Below are 22,019 nucleotides of genomic sequence, written 5' to 3' on the forward strand. Positions count from 1 at the left end.
TTCCGGGGAAGAACAAGAACATTGCCTTTTGTTCTTACTTAGTTCTTTATTTATTTGGTCAAAACAGTGCTTTCTTCTGATTATTTTCACAGTGGGAATTCAGATTACATCTACTCTCTCCTGTACGCATCCACAATGAGAAAACAAGAGAAGCGTCACACAAAATTAGATGTCTTACTTAAATAATTTCAAACTTTTGCATTGTTATGTATGTAAATACTAAATGATTACATAACAGATCTTTATTAGCTTGTCCCCTTTCTTTCATTTACATTGTTATGAGTTCATATCTTAGACCTCTCCATTATACTCTGACAAGCAGCTAACCCAAGAAAGGGGCAGCAGTCAAAAGGGAAAATAGATTGTTTGTTTCAGCAAGAAAACTGCAAACATAACTCCAACTATTCAAACCCCTGATCTGGTCTGTATAAAATACTTCAACTGAAGGAGCAAGGATGGACTTTCAACACCACGGAAGACTTTTATTTACACAGAATTAACAAACGTTGAGACACTTGGAAGCCATTTTTCTCCCAAATGGCATCCAGGTGAATCCAAAGTTTGTTTTAAAATAGTACTCCTTTTGTTTTCATATGGTCTGTGCTGGTGAGCAAGTATGGTCATTCTTTATTGAACTAATGGAAGAAAGCCAGGCTCTCTCCATGCTGGCCACTTCTGCAGAGATATCTGGTGGAGGCTGATTTGTAATCAACCTCCTGCAGGGAAAATGTCAACACATTTACCACAAAAGCAGTGAGAAAAAGTATTTATGTTGCTTGTAATTGCTTATATTGTTTTTAATTGCTTATTCATATGAAGAAGGGATCTACGCGGGTTATATTATTATCGATGCTAATAAGCTTAAACATAAAAATCACTAGTTAGATCTTAAATTAATGAGATTTGTTTAAAAACAGGGAGATTTCAGATATTAACAAGTTGGGATTTTACCTCTGGTGTATTCGTATATACAACATCCAGCACAATTCTGTCTAAAAAAAATGGGCTCTTTGTGGCTGTGTTCCCTTTCTGCCATGGATCAGTAGACATCAATCAGACTGTACTTTGAGCTTCACTTTTCATATGTGTCTCTTTAGTAGTTTAATACTACCCATCCCTCTGTATTTTCAAAATACCAGCTAAGATCTGTAATGCATGACTCTCCTTGGCAGTATCTTTGAAACTGTGCACTGGTTAGGCTACTTGTGGGAGATAACCAAGCGTGAGGATCTTTCTGTCATTTGTTCCACAGAGTATCTCTGAACTGGCAACTTTCTTTCATGCGTGATAGTAGAGTACAAGTCTGGTTGTGAAAAAAGGCAGATCTTAAGCAATAGTCAGTTTAATCAGAAATTGTTTTGTTGTTTTTTAAACTCTGTAGCAACAGGAGGCTGAGGGGAGACCTTATCGCCCACTTCCAGTACCTGAAAGGTTCTTACAGTGAGAGTGGGGCAGGTCTCTTCTCACTGGTGACAAGTGACAGGACGAGGGGAAATGGCCTCAAGTTGTGCCAGGGCAAGTTTAGGTTGGATATTAGGAAGCACTTCTTCACAGAAAGGGTAGGTAGGTACTGGAATAGGCTCCCCAGGGAGGTTGTTGAATCGCCATCCCTGGATTTGTTTAAGAGCTGCTTGGATGTGGAACTCAGGGATATGATTTAGTGTAGGGTTTTTGGAGTTAGGGTACTGGTTAGGCTGCGGTTGGACTTGATGATCTGCAAGTTCTTTTCCAACCTGGGTAATTCTATGATTCTATGATTCTGTGTTTGAGCATGAAAAAAAAGTAGACAATATTCACTTTTCTTTTCCCTCTTCCTTTCTCTTTGGTTTAATTAATTCATATTTCAGTGGGATGCTTGAGACTTTTCATCTGAAGAATTCTCTGTTCTGGATATTCCATATCCAGAGTTTCCCCAGAAAAAAGAAACTTAGTCTTTGTAGTAAGCGACACACGTGGCTGCTGGTAGGAAGCTGCATACATCTTCTTGTACAAAAGGTTAATAACACATGAATAGCTTTTCAAGGTATAAAGCATCACTCTTCTGGTATAAAGGTATATTTATTATCAAGGTATAAAGCAAACACTGCTTCTGATCTCTCTGTGACTTAAGACAAGGCATTAATTCAGCTATTCCCTTCAATCTGTAGTTTTAATGGCAAGATTTAAACAGATAATTATGAATTTATTTATCTTCCTCTGTATCCAGAGCTGTTTATGTCAGGAAAATAATGTCATCCTGCATGCTAACATTTATATCATTTTACACGACTATTAGAGTGAAGTTTTACCACTTTCTCAGTTCAATTTTCTAGCCCAGAACAGAATCTATTTCAGTATGAGGAGTTTTGCATATTGAATTTTACACAGAAAAATAGAAGACGCTCTTTATGTAAACCCTCAGCAAGTTCTGTCCAGGCTCTGCCTATTGTCTCTGCTTTTGATTATCCGCTCAGCATCTGTGGACCTTTCTCTATTAATGTATTGCTCTGTGTAATGTCTGCACACATTTGCTTTGTGGACACTAAGATGTTCAATTGCTCTGTGACGACAAATAAATAAATAAATAAAAATCACACAGCTGCTGATCAGTATTTCCCTTTGGTCAAGGGACTTCCAAGTCTTATCCTTGCTTTCCAAAAGCTTTTGAGCTCTCTGGAAAGTATGACGTATTTCATTCATTTTAGGAAATGTCAGAAGTAATTATGGTTGCAACCAGAGAAATTAACCTGGTTTAGCTTTACATACACAACGTAGATGTTGGTAACTAAGATGTTGGTAACTGCTAGAGAGAAAATCATATTAACTGTTTTAGAAACATAAACTATGACAGCAAACACCCCTGTTCCAGGGGTACACTCCTACGTCAATCCGAGAGCATTTGTGTTCCATCTGTACAGCACCAGTGCTGGAATCTGTCTTATCTGACTTCATGTCTGCAGTACTGATGTCTGCATCTGAGCTCTTTCTCCAGACCTCCAGTCGGTACAGAGTAACTGACAACCCCAAGGCTTATAGATATGACTACACGAGCAAGTATGCTGTCAGCCTACAACAGCTGACACCGCAACATCAGAGTACACTGATATGTAGCTGCTTCGCCTGACACAACCCAGCCTCACTCTGTGAGGTTATATCGGGTGGAGCCACAGCAAAATATCAGGATGCATCCCTGTATTAACTCGCATTGCATTTCTCCATGCAGAATTATTCCAGTGTCAAGATACCAGAATCAGTCTCCCATAATTCTACACTCCACGTGTTTTCTAAAACACAGTTTTATTTTAAATCCACATTTTACATTTTTTTTCCCTCTCTGTCATTGGCATGAGATCAGTATAAGGTAGTGTTCCTTACATTTCTGCTTTGCATATCTTTGATATACATGGAACTTAAGCAACCCCTTCTAAAATGGTGATTAGAGATGGGAGAAGAATGACGAAAGCTTATGGACAGGAAAAATACACACCAGAGGGTGAAAGTGCATCTTGTAGATTTTGGATAACTAGCAGTGGGTGAAGAAATTCAGAATGAAGGAAGCCACAAAAATGAAATTGTATACTAAAGCAGTAGTGGCTCTGGCCCTTCATCAAAGAGACGCCACAGCGAGAGCCACTCTGACGACAGATAAGCAAATAGCAATCATACCCTAGAAGTTTGCAATGCTAGCCTGCTTACCAGAGAGTGGGCAATCAATTGGGCTGGAAAATCCACAGCAAAGACAGTCATCATGCAGGTCTGTGTGATCATTATTATCTCCTACTTTCCTGAGATTATGAATCAGGGAGGTGCCTGAGGAATGGAGGAATCTGAAGCAGACAACGCTGAGACTGTGGTAGGGAAATAGATGGGGCACATCCTGAGTTTGCATCCTCTGAGTACATATAGGCATATCTGTCCGTGATGTAAACTCCTGACTGATCAGGAAAGACATGCCATACTTACAGGAAACGTTTTTTGCCTATTTTTTATTGAAGTACAGACTGTAGAACTTAGGCTTCCTTTCTCAAATTCAGGAACCAAAAAGGAGAGATTCAACACTTGTTTCAGCAAATACAAGGGGACTTTAGATGGCTTGCTTAATACTGGAAGGCAACACATCCCATTAAGCCTATTCTCAGTGATTTAAGCATGCTGCTGTAACTGCTGCATACTTGCAGTTCAGTTTGTATGAAGGCTGCTTTAAGCGCTGGGCAAAGCGCGGCAGTAGGTTGGCAGCTCGAGCAGGCACACATCAGGCTCGTTGCTATAGCATTGTTTTGTTGAGGGAAACATTAGATCCCCGTAGGACTGTGTTCTCAGGAGGGTTCTGCTGACAGTTGGTTTTCCCATTATTGACTTTAGAAAAAATAGGCAGTTTCAAATTAACTACACTCACTACTGAATTCTCCTCAGTTTGAGGTCAGAGTCTGGAGATTGAAGGTCGGCTTGGGAATATCCAGGAGCACAAGAACATACTTGGAAACAAAGAGAACAACACACAGCACCGACACAGGGTACTACTGCTGGAGGTGCTCCACTTGTGGTTACACACATGACCATAATGTGCACCTCTGGGAATGGATGAGCAGAGTAAAATGGCTGGTTCTGATGACCCCGACTATGTGAATTTCAGGGTTTTTTACTTAGGGACCATTTCTATTCTGGTCCTGAGACTGAATATCCACTAAAAACTGCAGTTTGTAATATATGCTCCCCAAACCTGCCTGCCTGAAGTGGGAGTCAGGGTTATATGGGTACCTGGCACAGCTGGGAGCAAGGAGGGAGCTGAGAGCCAGAATGCAGTGACCTAAAGACACGGGTCTTGTACGCACTCTAAACAATGTGCTTTTTACAGAAACTTTGGCTATTTGGTCAGCACTGGAATTAAAAAGCAAACCTATTTTTACACTATGGAAACTGCCGGGTTTTGATTGTTTTTAACACAAGTGTATGTGCACTGAGTGCAGAGGCAATGGTCTTTGTGGTTTTACATTCCTAGGGAGAAAAGCTGAATGGGTACAATCAACAGCTTCTCAGGAAACTAATTTTGTAATGTGGATATGCTTATTGAAAACAAACAGCAAACATCTAATACATATTTGATCAGAAATAGGCCAGCACTTTGCTGAATGGGTTTAAACAGCTAAGGGTGTCCCTCTGTCACAGTGCTGCTGGTTGCCCTGGCTGAGCAGTCAGGCTGGTGGCTGCTTTTTGCAGGGTGGAGGAGGAAACATAGCTCTGCAGACAAGAACATTTGAGAAATTCCAAGGAGGAATTTGAGCCTGAGGGAAGTCTTGCTTCTTCTGCTCCGGGACTCCTAAAGTTGTCGAGGGCTGATTGATAACAGATGCACCTATTTGCCTTTCTGTTTTTCTAGAAGCATGTTGTTTTCCAGCAACATGATGCTGTCTGTGATCTCCCCACGACGTTGTCCCTCTGCTGTGCAGGCTCCTCGGCATTCCCTGAGGAATAAAGCAGCTCTGGATGCACATTATCCCATTTAACCCATCTTTCCCCTCAGCCTGTATCAATCTTTCAGCAATTACAGTGTTTTCCTAGGACCGTCTGTCAGAAAGGAGATTGTCACATTTTACTTGGTAACAGAAAAGAAGGAAGATTTTGAAACAATTTTCCCTCCAGATATCAGACAGAGGGTCTGTTTCCTTCCAGACAGCTTGTTCTGGGTAGTGGTACTGCTGCAGGGATGGGTGTTCAGTTGCCAGGGACTGCCTATTAAGTCTTAGAGGCTGAGTACTGGAACAGCAGAGCCAGTGTTAGTGCAGTGACAGAAGGCACAGGTACCCAAGGGCATACCTGCACTAGGTGAAAATCAGAACATTTGGAGAACTTGGGTATGGGAAGGGATCAATAAAAATCCAGGAGGATACAAAGGACATTTTTTTTTCTGGTATAATCAGATATTTTCCTTTGACCGAAAGCCAAAGAAAAGCCAACTATTATTATTATTAACAGTCTATTTCTGTTATGCACAGAAAACATAAAGGCAGTCCTCCTGAGAGACAAAAAGTCAAATCCAAGCATTAAAGTAAGATGAGACAGGAGATCCTTGAGTTCCTGTCTCCTTTGCTTGCTGTCCTCACCTTGTCTCTTCAGGAATCTTCCCCTAGTCCCTCCCTGTTTCAAAGCACTCCCACACTGGTATCTGCCCTGCCTCAGCGCTGCTCTTCAGACTTATTACTGTACCTCTTCAGGTGTGAGTTGTTCAGGCAGGTTATGTTATTCAGGCAACACAAAAGCTGAAGATTTCTTCATCAGTTTGGGGCAAATTGTATGTGCACTTTTGTTGTAAAGAGAATAAACATAAAGCAACTCGGTGCTATGGCATTGCTATGGAGGCTGACCAGCAGAGCATACTCTCTGCAGTTTTCTCTAGGATTTTTGTAATGATCTATTCATTGAAAGTAAATAGATTCATAATCAATAGTAAGTCTGTCTGAGGATCATAGAAACAGTTAACAGTAGGCCCTTCTAAGATGTGCTGTATCATTTGTGTGATGGAGCAGAGAAATGGGAAGCACAAAATGTCCTGTATTTGTACAGGGCCTTTAGCTTTTACAGTTCCATACAGCTTTAGCAGAAGCTGCAGGTATTGACAGGCTCTCGGGTAATACAGCAGAATTACTTGGGCAGCAGTGTTTGTTCCCAGCCCTCCCCAAAGCTCTGGGTGAGCCCGTTTAGTCAGGTGTTAAATATGATTAACTGCAGCAGCTTTGGGTGGCTTAACGTTTTGTTTCCAACACCAAGTTCCTTACAGCGCCGCAATGCGTGAGGCAATCTGTAGATATATTGATTGATTGATTTTTTTGACACAAGCACACAGAATGGAAAACACCAGCATCGATTTCATGCTAAATTTCTGGAAGTCCCAGCTGACTCTCATACACCTCACATCTACCAGCTGAATGGCAGATTATCTTCCTGCCAAACTGTGTCTCCAGCAGCACTTATTTTAAGGGACAGCAAAGCTTTTGTTTAAATTGGTCTCTCTGAACACGGGGTTTGTTCAGCTCTTCTGGGGCCCTTGTCTATGTGTACCATCTCAATGCACACATACTGTAAGACTTTCTGCAAACTCTATGTAGAGTATTTGTATCTCTCAGGGAAACTCCTCTGGCAACAGAGTTCCTGCATTTCTGTACAAACACAGCAGCAATTGCAGATAGCTAAAGGGTGCAGGGTCTGGTACCGTGCAGACCACACGTTATCTGTGGGAAGTCAGGGCAGTGAGAGATGTGCCAAGCATCCCCTGCCCGGAGCTGAGGTCATCTGTTTGGAACAAAAGGATGCACCACTCCCTGGTTCTCTATCAACATGCAGGGCGGTGCAGGCTGTTCTCTGCGCTGCACTCCATGGGCACTGCCATCTCCTGCAGCGTGCCCACCCAGCGCACCCAGCTCCAGCTGCGCTGCTGCACGGAAAGTACAGAGAAGTTTTGTCAAACCTCTTCCAAGGCACAGGGTATGTCCCACTTCGTTTAGCCTTGAAACTGATCAGTGCTTTGCTTATGGGCTCTCTGTCTTCAGAGTCCCCCCTGTTGTGTTTCTGATTTCTGAGCTGGGAAGACATGTATGTTTCCCATCAAACTTCTCTGTTATGCAAGGTTGTTCTAAAGGAAAAACAGGAAAGGGCAGTGGCAATCCCATTAACTCCAGCATGGACAAAGCAATTCTAAATTAAAATAACTGTGATGGCCATCAGTGTGCAGCCCCAGGTTTTGCCTCTCCTCTGGGATACCCTCACGAACTCTGCCAGTATATATTATTATCAGGTTAGCAGCTCATGCTTTTGGTACCCAGTTGCCAAAATGCTTTTTATTTTTTATCTTTCCTGAATCTTGGCTAGGAAAAGCAGATAGATTTCTATCTTTGTATTTAATCTTTTTTATGTCTTAACTAAAAAGAAATAATGCTGCATCTACATTATTTAAATCAAGAAATTATGCTTCTTGCTTGCACTTGCTGAGTGCCAAGCAGGCTCTTTCTTTCTTCTCTTAATTAGAGTGAGGCTTTCAGAATGACTTGAACTTTAAATCCTCTGACTCAGAAAGATACCCGGGTTTGCTATTTTCATGCAGAATAAAATGATTGTCTTTGATTTGTTAGAAGATTACAAAGAAGGAACCTCCTACCAGGATCAGAGAGCTGCAAATTGTTGGAATTCCTAAGGCATGTGGAGCGCCTAGGTGGAGCTTTAGCAAAGTATCAAGCCATTCCCTAAGTCTCTGACAGACCTTGCTAAAGCAGTTGAACAGTTCTCATACTCTGATCAACCTGAGTTGCAGAATGTTATTACCTGCCTACCACATGGCTACAGGCTCTGCCAAGGGCTTGAATATATACATTGCTTAGCTTTAAATATTTTTTCCCCAGGTTTGTTGTGTGTGTACAGGGCTCTGCAGCTTGTTCCCTTCTGCAGGATGCTCCCAGGGCTCCATGATTCATAGGCACCAAAAGGGAAGAGCTGACCCTTACTACAGTACAGCATTGCACAGATGGAACATGAGTCCATTTTTTTTCTGCTGTTTGTTTTACTTGGTTTCAAGCTGTGTCTGCTCAATGCCATCTCAGGGCACTCAGGAGACTCAGACACCTTGGGGACTCAGCACCCCTCAGTTCAGTGTGCTGTGTGCTACCTGGCATAGGGCAGCAGGGGACGTGCATCCCATTCCCAGTTGTGGTTCTCTGCAGCTTTCCTGATCTTCCTTTTGCTGCATTTGGGTAACAAAGGCCTCCTGGAACTACTTACAGATGGTACTGGTTTGCATTGCATATAACTTAAAATGAGATTAAATTAAAAATGTCTTATAAGATAAAAAAAAGATGTAGATAAAGGTAAGGTATTCCTCTTCTTCCGTGCTTCCACATTGGCTTAGAATGCAACCCAACATCCTGCCATAGAATATGATAAAATAACATTGTCTTAGAGCTACATCTGTAGGAATACCGCATTGGTAGAAAAACTTGAGAATGCCATAAGTAAGTCTGCAGGAGTTTACCTGCTCAGTTGTACTGATTTCCAAACCAGTGTAGCAGTGTACACACAAAGCTGTGTGTATACAAGGTTTTAGAGTGGTTTAGATCTGTTTGTACTGGTTTAGCTGTCAGCAGGGCAGTAGGTTGCTGCTCCCAACACAGCTGGAGCTGATGAAGTAATAACACACCCTGCAGCTTTCCACTCTCTTGCAGCAGGTGATTGTGGCAGGAATGGTGTCAGAGCTCCTTGGCTTGTCCCCTTGGCTGTCTCATTGGAAGCTGCTTGCTGGCCTTGGTGACACCAACTGGCTTGTTTTGGAACAGGTTGGCAGAGCTGCAGGGTAAGTGGCCTTATGCAGAAGGTCAGTGATGAGCTAGGGAGCATTAACATCTCTGAATGGAATAACTGTTTGCAAACTTAATTTGTGCCTATGGCCTAAAGGCGTAGTCATAAAATAAAGAGATAAAAACAGTTTAAAGTCAACAGGAAAGAAACTACACACACACAAAAAAAATGAACTTGTTTAGTTAATGTCACTTGAATTTATTCCATACAGCTTCTGTATGTAGGAGGGAATTTCTGGAGGGGATTTTACAGGATCTACTGAAAGCTGTGCAGCAGTCACAGCACTTATATCTACTCTATGCATGACCAGATTGAACTGGGAAATCAAATTCTCCGTGCTCTGGGGCTTTCTTCCATCTTTCATCTATGTTCTCATGTAGATGTGCAGAACTTGCCTATTACCTCATTTCTCTGTGGAAGTGTATTATGCGTACAGTTACCTGATCAATGCAAGCTATACTCACTGCATATTGTTTGCTCATCAGTACTTTATCAAATTTACTCCTCTGTTTCCAGTTTGTCCACGATTGATATAACCACCACACTGCTTTCAGACATTAACTTCCTCTTAGACAACTGTTTGACAATAGACTGCTTTATCTGCCATGTCAGTGACCTGGCATACTTACAATGAAAACTGAGTTACTGACAGAGAGAAATAAATTAATTTGTAATGCCACTGAGTTCAGCTCATCTCTTTATCTTAATTCCATCAAAGTCATATCAAGGTGAATTTGATGTTTGGCTTTTTTAACCCTCATTTTTAATGTGTTCTGGGAGGGCTAAGGATGACATGTGGTATCAATTTTTAAGCGATATCACGGAAAAGATGTTAGAAAAGAAAGCATTCAATTTTATCATACTTTAGAATAGGTACCATCTGTTAGCTGCTCTGTGCCAGAACTGGCTCTTTCTGTACCTGCACTTAAGTTAGATAAAGTCTAGGATGTTGGCAATGTGGAAGAAGAATGCATTTCATAAAGGCAGAAAATACACCCATACGTAACACGTGATTCTCATCTGTGGATATTCAAGTAGAACGCCTTTCATAGGCAGGAAGTTCTAAAGGCAAAGAAAATCATTCATTAGGGCTGTACAGTACAGACCTTTGGATAATTTTTTCTATCCCCAAATAAAAAGCCCCAAGTTTTGACAAGAAAATACAACTTTATATGTTTGGGAAATGCTGTCTGACTGCTGGAGTGGAAACATTTAAGTAAGACTCAAGTTCTGGCTCAAGATATGTCATCCTGGTCCCTACTAAATCATGTGTTAATGCTGATAAATCAAAACAATGATAGTTTTCCAGCTGTGATACCACAAAATGGTTTGGGCGATCTCCCTTAAGATCTGCTTCCGAATTTTATTGTGTTTGTTATATCATCATATCATCAGATGGTATTTCTTGGGGACTGTAAGCCTAAGGAAACAGAGTTTAGGTGGTTATACTGTTTGCTTACCAGCCTTGCCAGACCTTCTTTAGTAACTTCTGAACCCATGAGTTTATATCAGTTGTGTTTGATGCAGAAACAGAAAACAATGGGCTCTGAAATTTTTCAGGTTTTGTGAAACGTGAACAGCTCAGTAAAGGAAAGATCATTTCCTTCAGATTCTTACTATGACTGAAAGGCTGCTACCTGAGCTCAGGGGTTGTTTATTATACTTAGTTTTCTGCCAGCTAGTACATGCCCAGCTCAAAAGCAACCACTTCCTGCTGGTGTCACCCAGCTGGTGGGGGGAGGAAGGAGCTGAGATACTGAAGGAAGGGCAGATGGATGATGGGCACAGAGTCTGAACTGTGGCACAGGGAAGGGACAAAGAATGGGACCTGGACCCAAAGGAGCCAGAGCTTCATTTCTGCCACTTCCTAACCGCACAACTTGAATGGGAATGACCTAAGCCAAAAGCAGCACAACAAAATTAAACAGACTGAATGGGCTCAGCACCAGAAAGAATGTTTGATGTAGCTGGCACAACAGTCAGCACTTGAAAATAATTATTTATATTAATTTTTCTTTTCCAGAAGTATCCAGTTCGATACATGCAATATTTATGACTTCTCAGCTGAATAGTTTGGTAGCTTGATACTAGTCTGCCGTTACAGTTTACGTTACCACAGCTATCACAATAATTTCTGTGTCAAGTATGCTTGCTTCTATAGCAAGCATATTTAACTCAGGGTTCCTATGGCTCTGCCTCATAGCAAAGAATCTATTGTAAGTGAAGGGCTTAGTAGGTTATATGAAGAAAGTTCTGCTTGCACTTGCAATGATCATTTCACCATAATTAAATAACAATAAAATAGTGATTAACACGTAGAGCTTTGAGTTTTCTCTCCAAAGTCATCAATTAGAGATAGTCCTATTAAGGATGAATGTTATTCCTGCTTTATAGACACAAGATCTGAAATATGAATAATGAGTTTTGCAGTGGAAACAATGAAGTTTGGAACAGATTTTGTGGTAAGCATGGATCTGTTAACCAAAGCTCATTAATAGAAACTTGATGTATGAATTTCACTCTTTAAAACTCAAGTTCCTCCACTCTAAGAACAACAAACGTAATTAAAAAAACAGCAAAACCAAACAAACAGCAACAACAAACAAAACAACAAAAACCCTTCCCAAGGTTTTTGCTTTTGGATAGTCCTGAAAAGCTCACAGAACCACAGAATCCTAAGTCCTACAGTTAGTCAGGAGTCCCAAAGTTGGTGCAGGACTCTCACGGTGTCAGAGTGGCTGTATAGAATTTAACCAAGTGATGCAAAGGCGCTCACTCATCACCTCCCACAAGCAGACTGATGCCTAGAGAGTCTGAGCAATGCCTACTTGGCAAAAACTTCCCCCTCTGTTTTACAGTACTGGGCACAATACTACTCAGTATGGAGTATCTCTTTGGATAGTTTGGGTCAGCCCACTCACAGTGGGGGCAGAGTAGGAAACAGAGAATGCCTTGATGCTGTGGTAGCAGTGCTCAGCAAGAACTAACTTTGTTATCAGGCTGTTTTGGTCACAAGAATGAAGCACAGCACTGGGTGGGCTGCAGTGAAGAAAACTGATTCCACCCCAGCCAGATGCTCTCATGGGGTACAGGGAACTGATGTGCTTTATACATTTAATAAACATCACTAGGGCCATTGAAAGTGCCTTGGACTTGGTGCATGAGCTTAATGTGTTTGAACATCTTCATTTTGTAAAAAGATTTTGGTCAGTTGTTTGTGTTTTTTTGTGGATACAGCTAGTAAAGTGAAGTGTTAGTTTGAGTAACACTTAACCTGAAACTGTTCCTAATGACGGAGAAACACACTGCCTTGTACTGCCCGTAGACAATCCGATCCCCAAAGAAATGAAAGAATGCACAGCAATGGCACTCCTGGCTCCTGCTCTCATGAGACCATCTGGATTTCTTTTAAAATTTAGAGTTGCTCAACTTTTTCAGTGCAGTGAGCCAGCAGCCAATTCTGTCATTTCCTATTTGGCTGTAAATACAGCTCTGGAACACAGATAATTTAGGATTTTGCCACTGAGGCACGAATGGATTTAGTAATAATAAAGCTAGAGAGGAAGGAAGAAAAACAGAACTTCAGTAACAGATCGGGGCTCTCAATGTAGGAGTTCTCTGGTTTTCCTTAGAATAGTTCCACCACAGCTTCATAAAGCTCAAAATCACTCACAGGCAGGATGGAACCAGCTCTCACATTACTGGTTTCTCATGCCATAGCATCTTCTCAGCTCCTAGCAGGCTGAGCAGCAATGCCTTCTTGAGCTAGTAGTTTCCTCTGAATTCCTGTACGTAATAGCCACAAATGACTCTGCATTAACTAAATTTGTCCTTCAAATCAATTTATTTCTTATCATTGATCACCCCTTATTCATTTCTTTTCCCAGCTAACAGATCCAAATTTATTCAGTTTCTCCTCATGGGATCATATGAACGGCTGTGGCAGTTCAAACCAGTGGCCCACCCAACACAGTGAAAGAGAATAGAAAAGATGCAAGCATATAGTCATAAGCCCTTCACAGCTTCCCCAGCTGCATTCTGCAGGCTGGCTGAGGCAGAGGCAGCACCTTGTGCTTAACAGCAGCTAATGAACTTGTATTCCATCATATTGCCATTTCTTATTTCTGAAGTGCTTCGCTTATCCAGCCCTGGACCTTATTATGATCCCACTTGTATGGATTCCAAGATGAGGTAGCTAGAACTGAACATCATATGCAAATAGTGCCCCATGATTGCATGCAGTGCTATAAATATGCTTTGCATTTTGTATCTTTATTCTTTTCCCAACAATATTCACTTATTTTTGTCCTATTAACCACTTCTGAGCACTGAACTTTTCTTCAGAGAATGATTCCCAGTGACTTCCAGGCTTTTTTCCTGAGTGATGTTAGCTATTTTAGAGGCCATCATAACATGTTTTTCCCTCGTGTGCGTGGCACTGCACATTGGAAAGCTGCTTTTCAGTTACCACCACTCACACAGTGTCATGGGAGCCTCTCGCAGTACTTTTCAATCAGCTTCAGATCTGAATTAATATATATGTTCTTCAAATGTTGTCACATCATCGCTCATTCCTCTTCTCAGTTCATTTATGAGCTGTGAACAGCTCGGCTTTAAGCAATCCATATGGGATAATGCTTCTGTCATAGAAACTCATAGTTCAGTTCTCTCTTTTGTCTTTTAACTTTTGTCTTTTAACTCAGCCCATGAGATGACGCTCCTTCTGACCTGCTGTGTTGCAGTAGTTGAGTTTGATAAAGTTTGGGTTGTTCAGCACAGTTCTGTTTCTTCTGCAGGAGCAGGTTTAACTTCAGAAAGCTGACAGACTGTGTGTTTTGTTGTGCTCTTCTTTATATGCTTCAAGTATATTTTCCCTAAGAATCAAAGAAACACCTTTCATTTTTCACTATGTACAACTGTTTTTCTCAGTCCATGGAAAAAAAAAAAAAAAAGACCAATGAATTCTACAAGGAAGTTGAGAATTGTTTTAGCTGCTGAAAACTGTAACCAGTGCCAGGGAAGCAGTAGTAGATGGAATATGGAGATGCTGGAACAATGATGGTGCAAGTAGATTGAAAAACCCAAGGAATCTCAGTGACACCAACTGCGAGGCTCCCAAGTACCACATTTTTGGCTGCTATGCTAAGAATGAGAGTTTATGCTTTCTCCATAATGAGGTGCAGATTCTACATTTCTAGAGTTCAAAGCTTTCTCTAAACTCCTTCTTTATGCTGGTGGTAATGACTGGCCCTCCAAACCAGCTGTCATGCTGTTTATCAGATGAGAACACGATGTCTGTAGTTAACAGTATCCCAACTTTCAGCCTTTTCTGAGAAACTTAATAAAATACGCTGTACTACATGTTGTACTCCAAAAGAAATAAGCTGACATGTCTTGTTTCACAATTCATGGGGACTGGGTCTGCTAAGAAGACACACTTGTGATGATTCTGGTCGATCAGTGGTAAGGCTGGGTTGTAACTGTACAGTGAGCTGTGGTACATCATACCATGTGGAACTATTTTGCTTTTACTTTGCTGTTTTTGGCCTGTAAAGAGAAGGTAGGGGATAGGTTTTGTGATTTTTGTGAGAGTTTTCTTTTTCTCAGGAAAAATTCAACGATGGTTAAAAGCAGCACTGCCTATTTTGAGACCAGTTTCTTGGATTATATTCAAGAAAAGCACACAAGGTTTCTATTTTAGTAGTATTTGGATTGTGGTACTGTAAAAAAATGAATTCTAAAAACATAGAGCTGGCCAATTAATTATATAATGGTAACAGAATTCAGGGCTCCCATCTTCCATTCCTAGCATGTTCTCTAGACTTACTGTAAAATCTTGATAGTGCACCTTAGTTATGTACTTCATTTTCCAAGTTAATAAAGTTAATATGTTTATTATAGGTGTTTCGAAGTTAACTGACAGAAATTCAACCATCAGCCATCAACTCAAATGTGACAGACATAAGTAAACATTGTATAGGTTTATTAATGCCCCACTCAAGATCTACTGGAAATATGCTGTCTCTGATCCCTAAGAATCCAAAATTTCTCACTGTATTAACAAGTAGAAGCTTTCAAGGAGAGTGTGCAACGTCTTCCAGATGTGGCCTAAAAACTTAACAGAAAACACTTTTGATCTCACCAATACTCAAATAGAAAAGATTAAGAGATTGGCTAAGACAGAAAATACAACTTACCAAGACAGGAAGTGAGAACAAACTGGAAAGAAAATGAATTTTCTGTATACACAAAATACACACTGTATTTTGTGTGCAAAGGAAAGAAAAAATTGGTCTGTGCCATTTCATGATGTGAAAATATTAAAAGAGCAAATTCTTATTTTCACTAGAAATTCATGCTTTATCTCTCTAGGAGAATCTGAATAGAGAATTACTGAGAATATTCAGTGCCTCAACTTTCAGTCTTGTTTGAAATACTTTTCCTTTCCTACAGTCTGGGCACTACGTGACCATCAAAGCTCATGGAGAAATGGTGATGTTAACAAGCAGCAACAACCCCTCATCTCCACTTAGGCTGTCAGCCTGAGAAACATCACACTGGCAACTTGCAAGTCTGTCAGTTTCTATTTTCTTCGGTGGTACTTTTCTGAATATCTTTATCAGCACAGTTAACAAAGGATAAGGCATTATGTATCTAAACATTTACTGCACTGAACAGACACGAATAACACAATGATAAACAATTCAAGAATGGTAGGAAACCCATCTGAAGAAGCAGCAGTTTGCACAGGAATGCAATCTCTCAGAACAGGGTTGCTGCCAAAGGGCAGTTCAGAAATCAGAGATTCCCCAAGTAGGAAAAATTACAATAAGAATTTGAAGCAGAATCTTGCCATGTGCTCCAATTGCAAGATGAGACAAATATGCTCATCCTCATGATGATTGAACTTCTGCAGTCTTCAAATGAGAAGGTAATCTTGTTCCTACTGGACTCTGAGCTGGCCTAAACTTGGATCCTCCTTTGCAGGATTTGCAAATATAGAATCATAGAATTACGCAGGTTGGAAAAGACCCTGAAGATCATCCAGTCCAACATAACCTAACCTAAGCCTAACCAGTACCTTAACTCTAACAACCCTCTGCTAAATCATATCCCTGAGTACCACATCCAAACGGCTCTTAAACACAACCAGGGATGGCGATTCACCCACCTCCCTGGGGAGCCTATTCCAGTACCTAACTACCCTTTCTGTGAAGAAGTGCTTCCTAATATCCAACCTAAACTTGCCCTGGCACAACTTGAGGCCATTTCCCCTTGTCCCGTCACTTGTCACTAGTGAGAAGAGACCTGCCCCGCTCTCAATGTAAGAACCTTTCAGGTACTGGAAGAGGGCAATAAGGTCTCCCCTCAGCCTCCTCTTCCCCAGACTTTAACAGCCCCAGCTTCCTCAGCCTCTCCTCGTAGGGCTGATTCTCCAAGCCCTTCACAAGCCTTCACAAACTTCCAAGCCTATAGCATAGGATGACCAAAAGAAGGGGGAGTAGGGAGCTAATTATGGGAATGAGAAGAGTATGGCTGTTCGAGTCCAGCAAAATGAAAGCTGTGAGGCAATGAGATTGCAGTCTGTAAACAGTTCTGGCAGGGGATACACACAAGTGGGGAAAAAAGGCTACGTTAGGGTAGTACTCGCATGGGAAGATGGATGTAGACAAGTCTCAAGGAAACGCAGGTTTGGAGGTTAAAAAAAGGCTTTCCCGTGAGAGAGGTTTCTGTCGGGCAGCCTCCAAGCAGCAGCAGCAGCGAGGGGTGAAGTGTTTACTGTCAGAGCACGATTGGTTTGAGGAAGGATAAAACAGCCATTTGCAACGCTGAGGAGCTGGGTGTTCTGCGGGATGGGGAAGAACCGATCTGCCTCAGCTCACAGCTGGCAGCCAGGCTGAGCCCCTGTAACCGGGTGTGCTGTCACCCTCTCCAAACAGATACAGATACACAGCAAATTGCAGGAGAATCAGACCTGTCACATAGAAAACAAGAGCATCTGTGATGAGACTGGGGGAAAACAATTATTATTGCGGTCACAGTGAGCAACAGGATCTCGTAGAGCTTATTATTACAACAGTACAGCTCTCTGAGGCGGTGACATGTTTGCCTATGCAAGCCTATGTGCTCTCTTTTCAGTGCTGGATGTGATTGCTGGGTGACTAAAGCTGCGCTTTGCAAAAGGTGGATGGTTAGCTCTAATTTTAGCCAACATCTTTAATGCTGACGTTGAAATGGTCACTGCTGCATTTAGGCAGACTGAGTAGTTCATAATATCCCCATCTGTAGCTGCGGGCTGCACATCTAACAACATTGGCCGCTCTGTCCAATCATGGCGGGGGGGTGGAGCCGAGCGTTGAGTGGCAGCCGCCGAGATAAACAAGTTTCCTCATCGCCCCGCTGGTTTCCCCGCTCCCCGCGGTTCTATGCGCTGTTCCGGTGTCGGTGCCGCTCCACGTGGCGGCCCGTCCGCCCGGCTCCGTTCAGAGCCGCCAAGTTCCCGCTGGCCGCCCAACGCCGCCGGGCTCCGGGGAGCGCGGTGCGCAGACGCCGCCTGGCCGCGGCTCGCGGTGCGTGCCGGGAGTCGTAGTTCTGCCGCGGCCTCGTCCCGCCCACGCCGCCGGGGCCGGCTCCCGCCGCCGCACTACCAATCCCGGCGTCCCCCGCGCCTCGCCGCCAGGAGCCCAGTTGAAGCGGGTGGCGGCGGAGCGGGCCCCCTCCCCCCGCCTAAAGCCCCGAACCAAAACAAAAACAAACCGCCCCCCCGCCCCAAATCCCTCCCGCCCCCCGCGAGCCCCGGAAATGGCGGCGCCGGGAGGGGGCTCCGCCGGCCGGGGGTGCTGAGCCGGCAACGCGTCCCCGTCCCGTCCCTCCCCGCCCATGGGCGAGACATGGACTACGAGTTCAAGTCGAAGCTGGCGGCCGAGCGCGAGCGGGTGGAGGATCTGTTCGAGTACGAGGGCTGCAAAGTGGGCAGAGGCACCTACGGGCACGTCTACAAGGCCCGCCGCAAGGACGGGTAAGGGCCGCGACACCAACACCGGGGCCGCTAACCCGGCAGCTCCGCGGCGCCCACCGCGCCGTCCCAGCGCACACCGAGGGACGGAAAGTTTGCGGCCCGGCCGGGCAGGTGCGCGGGATGCGCCGCGGGGGCGTCGGGCCCGCGCTGCCCACGCGTGTCCGTGGCCGCATGGCGGGGTCGCGCCGCCCGGCCGGGAGCGGCTTCGGAACGCAGCGGCCGCTCTAGCCCCGGCTGCGGGATGGGGTCCGGCTGCTCCCCGGGGCTCAGCGGGCGGCGTTGCCTTTGCGGGTTGTATCCGCCACCTGCCCCCGTAACCCACGGCTGAGCACCGCGTCTCTTTGCCGGCTTGGTCTGGGTGGGTCGCTGAGCCCGCTCGTGTCTCCAAATCTTCCTTCTCGCCACAGAGACAGCTGAAAGGTGTCCAATGTTTGGCTTGACGCGCTGTGTGTTGGAGAGCTCACGCTGCCATTTGGGGTTGCCAAAATCGTGCCTTGCACGCAGCCGCCACAGGCCTCTGAAAGGCAGCGGTGTAGGGGTGAGCTCTGACCCCGACCCCATCCTTCTGGAAGGGCTGTTTTTCCATTTATTGTGCCCTGCTAATGGTGCACACACGTGGGCCATACGTATAGAAGTGTTCTAAGCGCGCTCAAAAGACTCATAAACCTGAAGTGGCATCCTTCGGAGTTGAATACTGAAGAGCCTTCCATCCCAGGCAGCTGGAACTTTGAAAAGACCGAGTATGATAAAATGGCTTTTTGGTTGCGTTGTGCAGCTCTGGAAGTGATTGATGGAATGCTGCTTTCCATTCAGAAAGTAACCTAGGCACTTTTCTTTTAATGTAGGAGTAAATTGCATTCATGTGTTGCTCAACAATTTAAACTGCGAGTTAAGTGGCTGTAATATCAAAGGGATCAGTAAGAGTCAGCGGTTTGGCTCAGGTGAGGGACTGAGCACTGAGAGGTGGGCTCTTCTCTGCCTAACTGGCTCCGCAACCTGAAAAATAGAGCATAACTAACTCTAAAAGGAAACTTTGCAGCCTTCCTGGGTATCGCTGCACGTAGGAACAACATAAAAGAGGTAGAAGCTTGAGTTTACTGTTTTTATGACCAAAAAAAGGCTTTTGATGTCTGTCTACCTTATCTGCCTCATTTCCTTCAGTGGTAATGGAAAGTTGTGATAAGATTGACATTAATGCTACAAAACACCATAAAGGACGTGTCTTCAAAATCCTTAAGTAATAGTATTAGGAATGCAAATAGGCAGCAAATCAGAAGTAAATATGGCAAAAAAATAGGTTATCTCCAGCTTTGATACACTGGCTAAAGGAAACCTGGAGCCGTGAGCAGGCCTGCTGGTGAGAGGAAGTGAGAAGTTTCAGTAAGCGGTCAATTAGATTGAAGTGCAGTTTAATAGGGTACAAATGCAACTTCACTGTAAGAAGTCAAGTTTTGCTTTGTGAAGCATGGAAACTGGGTTATGGCATCAGAAACTTCACTCTTAATCAGTTTGTGTAGCTCTAGGACCTTTGGTGAAAGTAAGATGCGAACGAGTTAAAAGATTCATTAAGATGAGGTGATTTCTTTATGGGAAGAGAAAAAGCAGATAGCTAAAATATCTTTATGCAGTGGAGCATATTTACCATTAATCTTTAAGTTTGTGGGTTCCTTAATGACAGAAAAAAACAGAAAAAAAACCCAGAAACTCAGCAGTGATGCATTTTTATAGTGTGCCGATCACTGGGGGATTTTGAGGCACATGTAAAGGAATTCTTCTTTGGCTGATCACGGTCTGCCTCAGTATTTCACATTTGCAGAGCATGATGGTGGCTGCTCAGTGTCTCATAGTCAGTTTGCAGCCTCGGGAGGCTGGGGGCACTGAGAGCCTCCCAGCTCTGAAGCAATTCCACGGAGAGCCTGTCACTTCATGTTTCAAAAACTTGGCACGCAAACTTTATGAAATAGTAAAATGTGTTTATACGAAGCCTGGCAAGCTGGTGGATCAAATGCTTGTAAAAGTGGTTGCTTGGATCTCGGTGAATGGCTTGGGTATAAAAGAAGTTTTTAGACGGAGTAACAACTGAGTTTGGCCTTTTCAGCCTAGAGTGGAATATCACTTGGGCACGTTTCTGGTGAGCTGATTGATTTCTGTGAAACTGAGGTATTAAAGTGTTTTTTAACAGGTAGTCAGGTCTGAACAATGTTGGTTTGACATTTGCAGGTCATACAAGCTTATTGAATACTTGACTATCCTTCCCAGTAGTGTGGCCTGATGAGATCTAGAAGTGTTACCTTTATTATACGCTTAGATAAGTAAGGCACCCGGTTTATAGAATTTCAGTATCTTTGTAGCCCAGAAGGGCTAGAAAATAGATCTGTGTAAGCTGTCTAATGGCTTATTTCAGTGTGCACTAAAGCTGGACCGGTGCCTTGGAGGGGTGGAGGTAAGAATATAGAGATAAACCTTGTGATTGCAGTTCAGCTGTCAGCGTTAAGTACTTAGCTCTTCATGTAGCTGGAAAACCTGTTATTTTTGTGTGCATATCTCCTCAAGAATAGCATGCTGACTTGGCTAATGCTTCTCTGGGCACCAGATCACATTTGTCCAGTAAAACAAAGAGTACACTTACCCCAGTTTGTGCCTGGGGAAGCGTGATCTGTTTTGTGTCGTACCTTTTCTCATTACATAGAGTCACAGAATGACCCGGGTTGGAAGGGACCTCAAGGATCATGTAGTTCCAACCCCCCTGCCTGGCAGGGCCACCAAACATACACATTTACTAGATCAGGTTGCCCAGGGCCCCGTCCAACCTGGCCTTGAACACCTCCAAGGACGGGGCATCCACAACCTCACTGGGCAGCCTGTTCCAGGGCCTAACCACTCTTGTAACATTCCTTACTCTTTCTTTGCTCGCAGTTTCAGCCACGATGGTGTTTTTAGTTAGACTTCCTGTACCTCCTTATTGCAGGGGAGACAATTTATAGGAAAAAGTGTGGGTTGGAATTTCTGTTGTTTTCTGTTGGTGGTGGTGTTGAGGATGTCTGCATTATTTCCCTCTACTCTTTGAGAAGATCAGTCTGTCAGTTCATGCCACTGCAGGGTATTTCTGTTCCGTCATTCGCACTCACCTGTAGGAGTGTGTCTGGACATGTCAGCAAGCTGGGAAAGTACTGCTGTTAGTTAGTCAGGAACGCACCAGGAGTGATGGGATTCAGGAGACAACTGGAAACAGGCTGTTCTTGGTTCAGCAGTAGCCCAACAGTTAACAAAACAAAAACCTAAATATGTAGTATTTTTAATCCTCATGTTTCAAAACACCTTTTAAAAATTGGGTGTGTGCAGGGAAAGACAGGAATATTCAGCGTCCAATATGGTGTGTGCAGAAGGGCTGGGAGCTGCCCACCCATCTGCTCCTGTTCTTGAGCACCGAGGGCTTGGAGCTAAAGGGGAGTCTGTGCTGCTCCATGTGGTGTCAGTGTGCAGAAGTGTGGGTGTCAAGTTCTTAATGCTGGTACAAAGTGCTCACATCACCCAGGGGTTGAGTGAAAGTTAGGGAAAGGCCATGGGAATGGAAAGAGAAAGGAAGGGGAAGTCTGCAGTCAGAGTAAGTGTGAATCTAACCCAAGAACGCTGGCTTTGTTTCCTGTCAAGTAGCCTTTAGTTTTACATTATTATTATTTTT

At 43.5% G+C, this 22,019-nt stretch overlaps 1 protein-coding gene across 1 annotated transcript in view; it reads left to right on the forward strand.

Moving 5' to 3' along the window:
* The first annotated feature begins 18,000 nt into the window (after window positions 1-18,000).
* The window catches only part of CDK19 (cyclin dependent kinase 19), a 103,586-nt gene continuing 99,567 nt past the window's right edge, over window positions 18,001-22,019 (forward strand). The window contains exon 1 of the mRNA XM_015858727.2: window positions 18,001-18,337. Coding sequence (XP_015714213.1) covers window positions 18,210-18,337 — 128 coding nt within the window. The 5' untranslated portion in view covers window positions 18,001-18,209. The remainder of the gene's footprint in view (window positions 18,338-22,019) is intronic.

The sequence above is a fragment of the Coturnix japonica genome, chromosome 3, assembly GCF_001577835.2.
Source record: "Coturnix japonica isolate 7356 chromosome 3, Coturnix japonica 2.1, whole genome shotgun sequence".
Classification (NCBI taxonomy): Eukaryota; Metazoa; Chordata; class Aves; order Galliformes; family Phasianidae; genus Coturnix; species Coturnix japonica.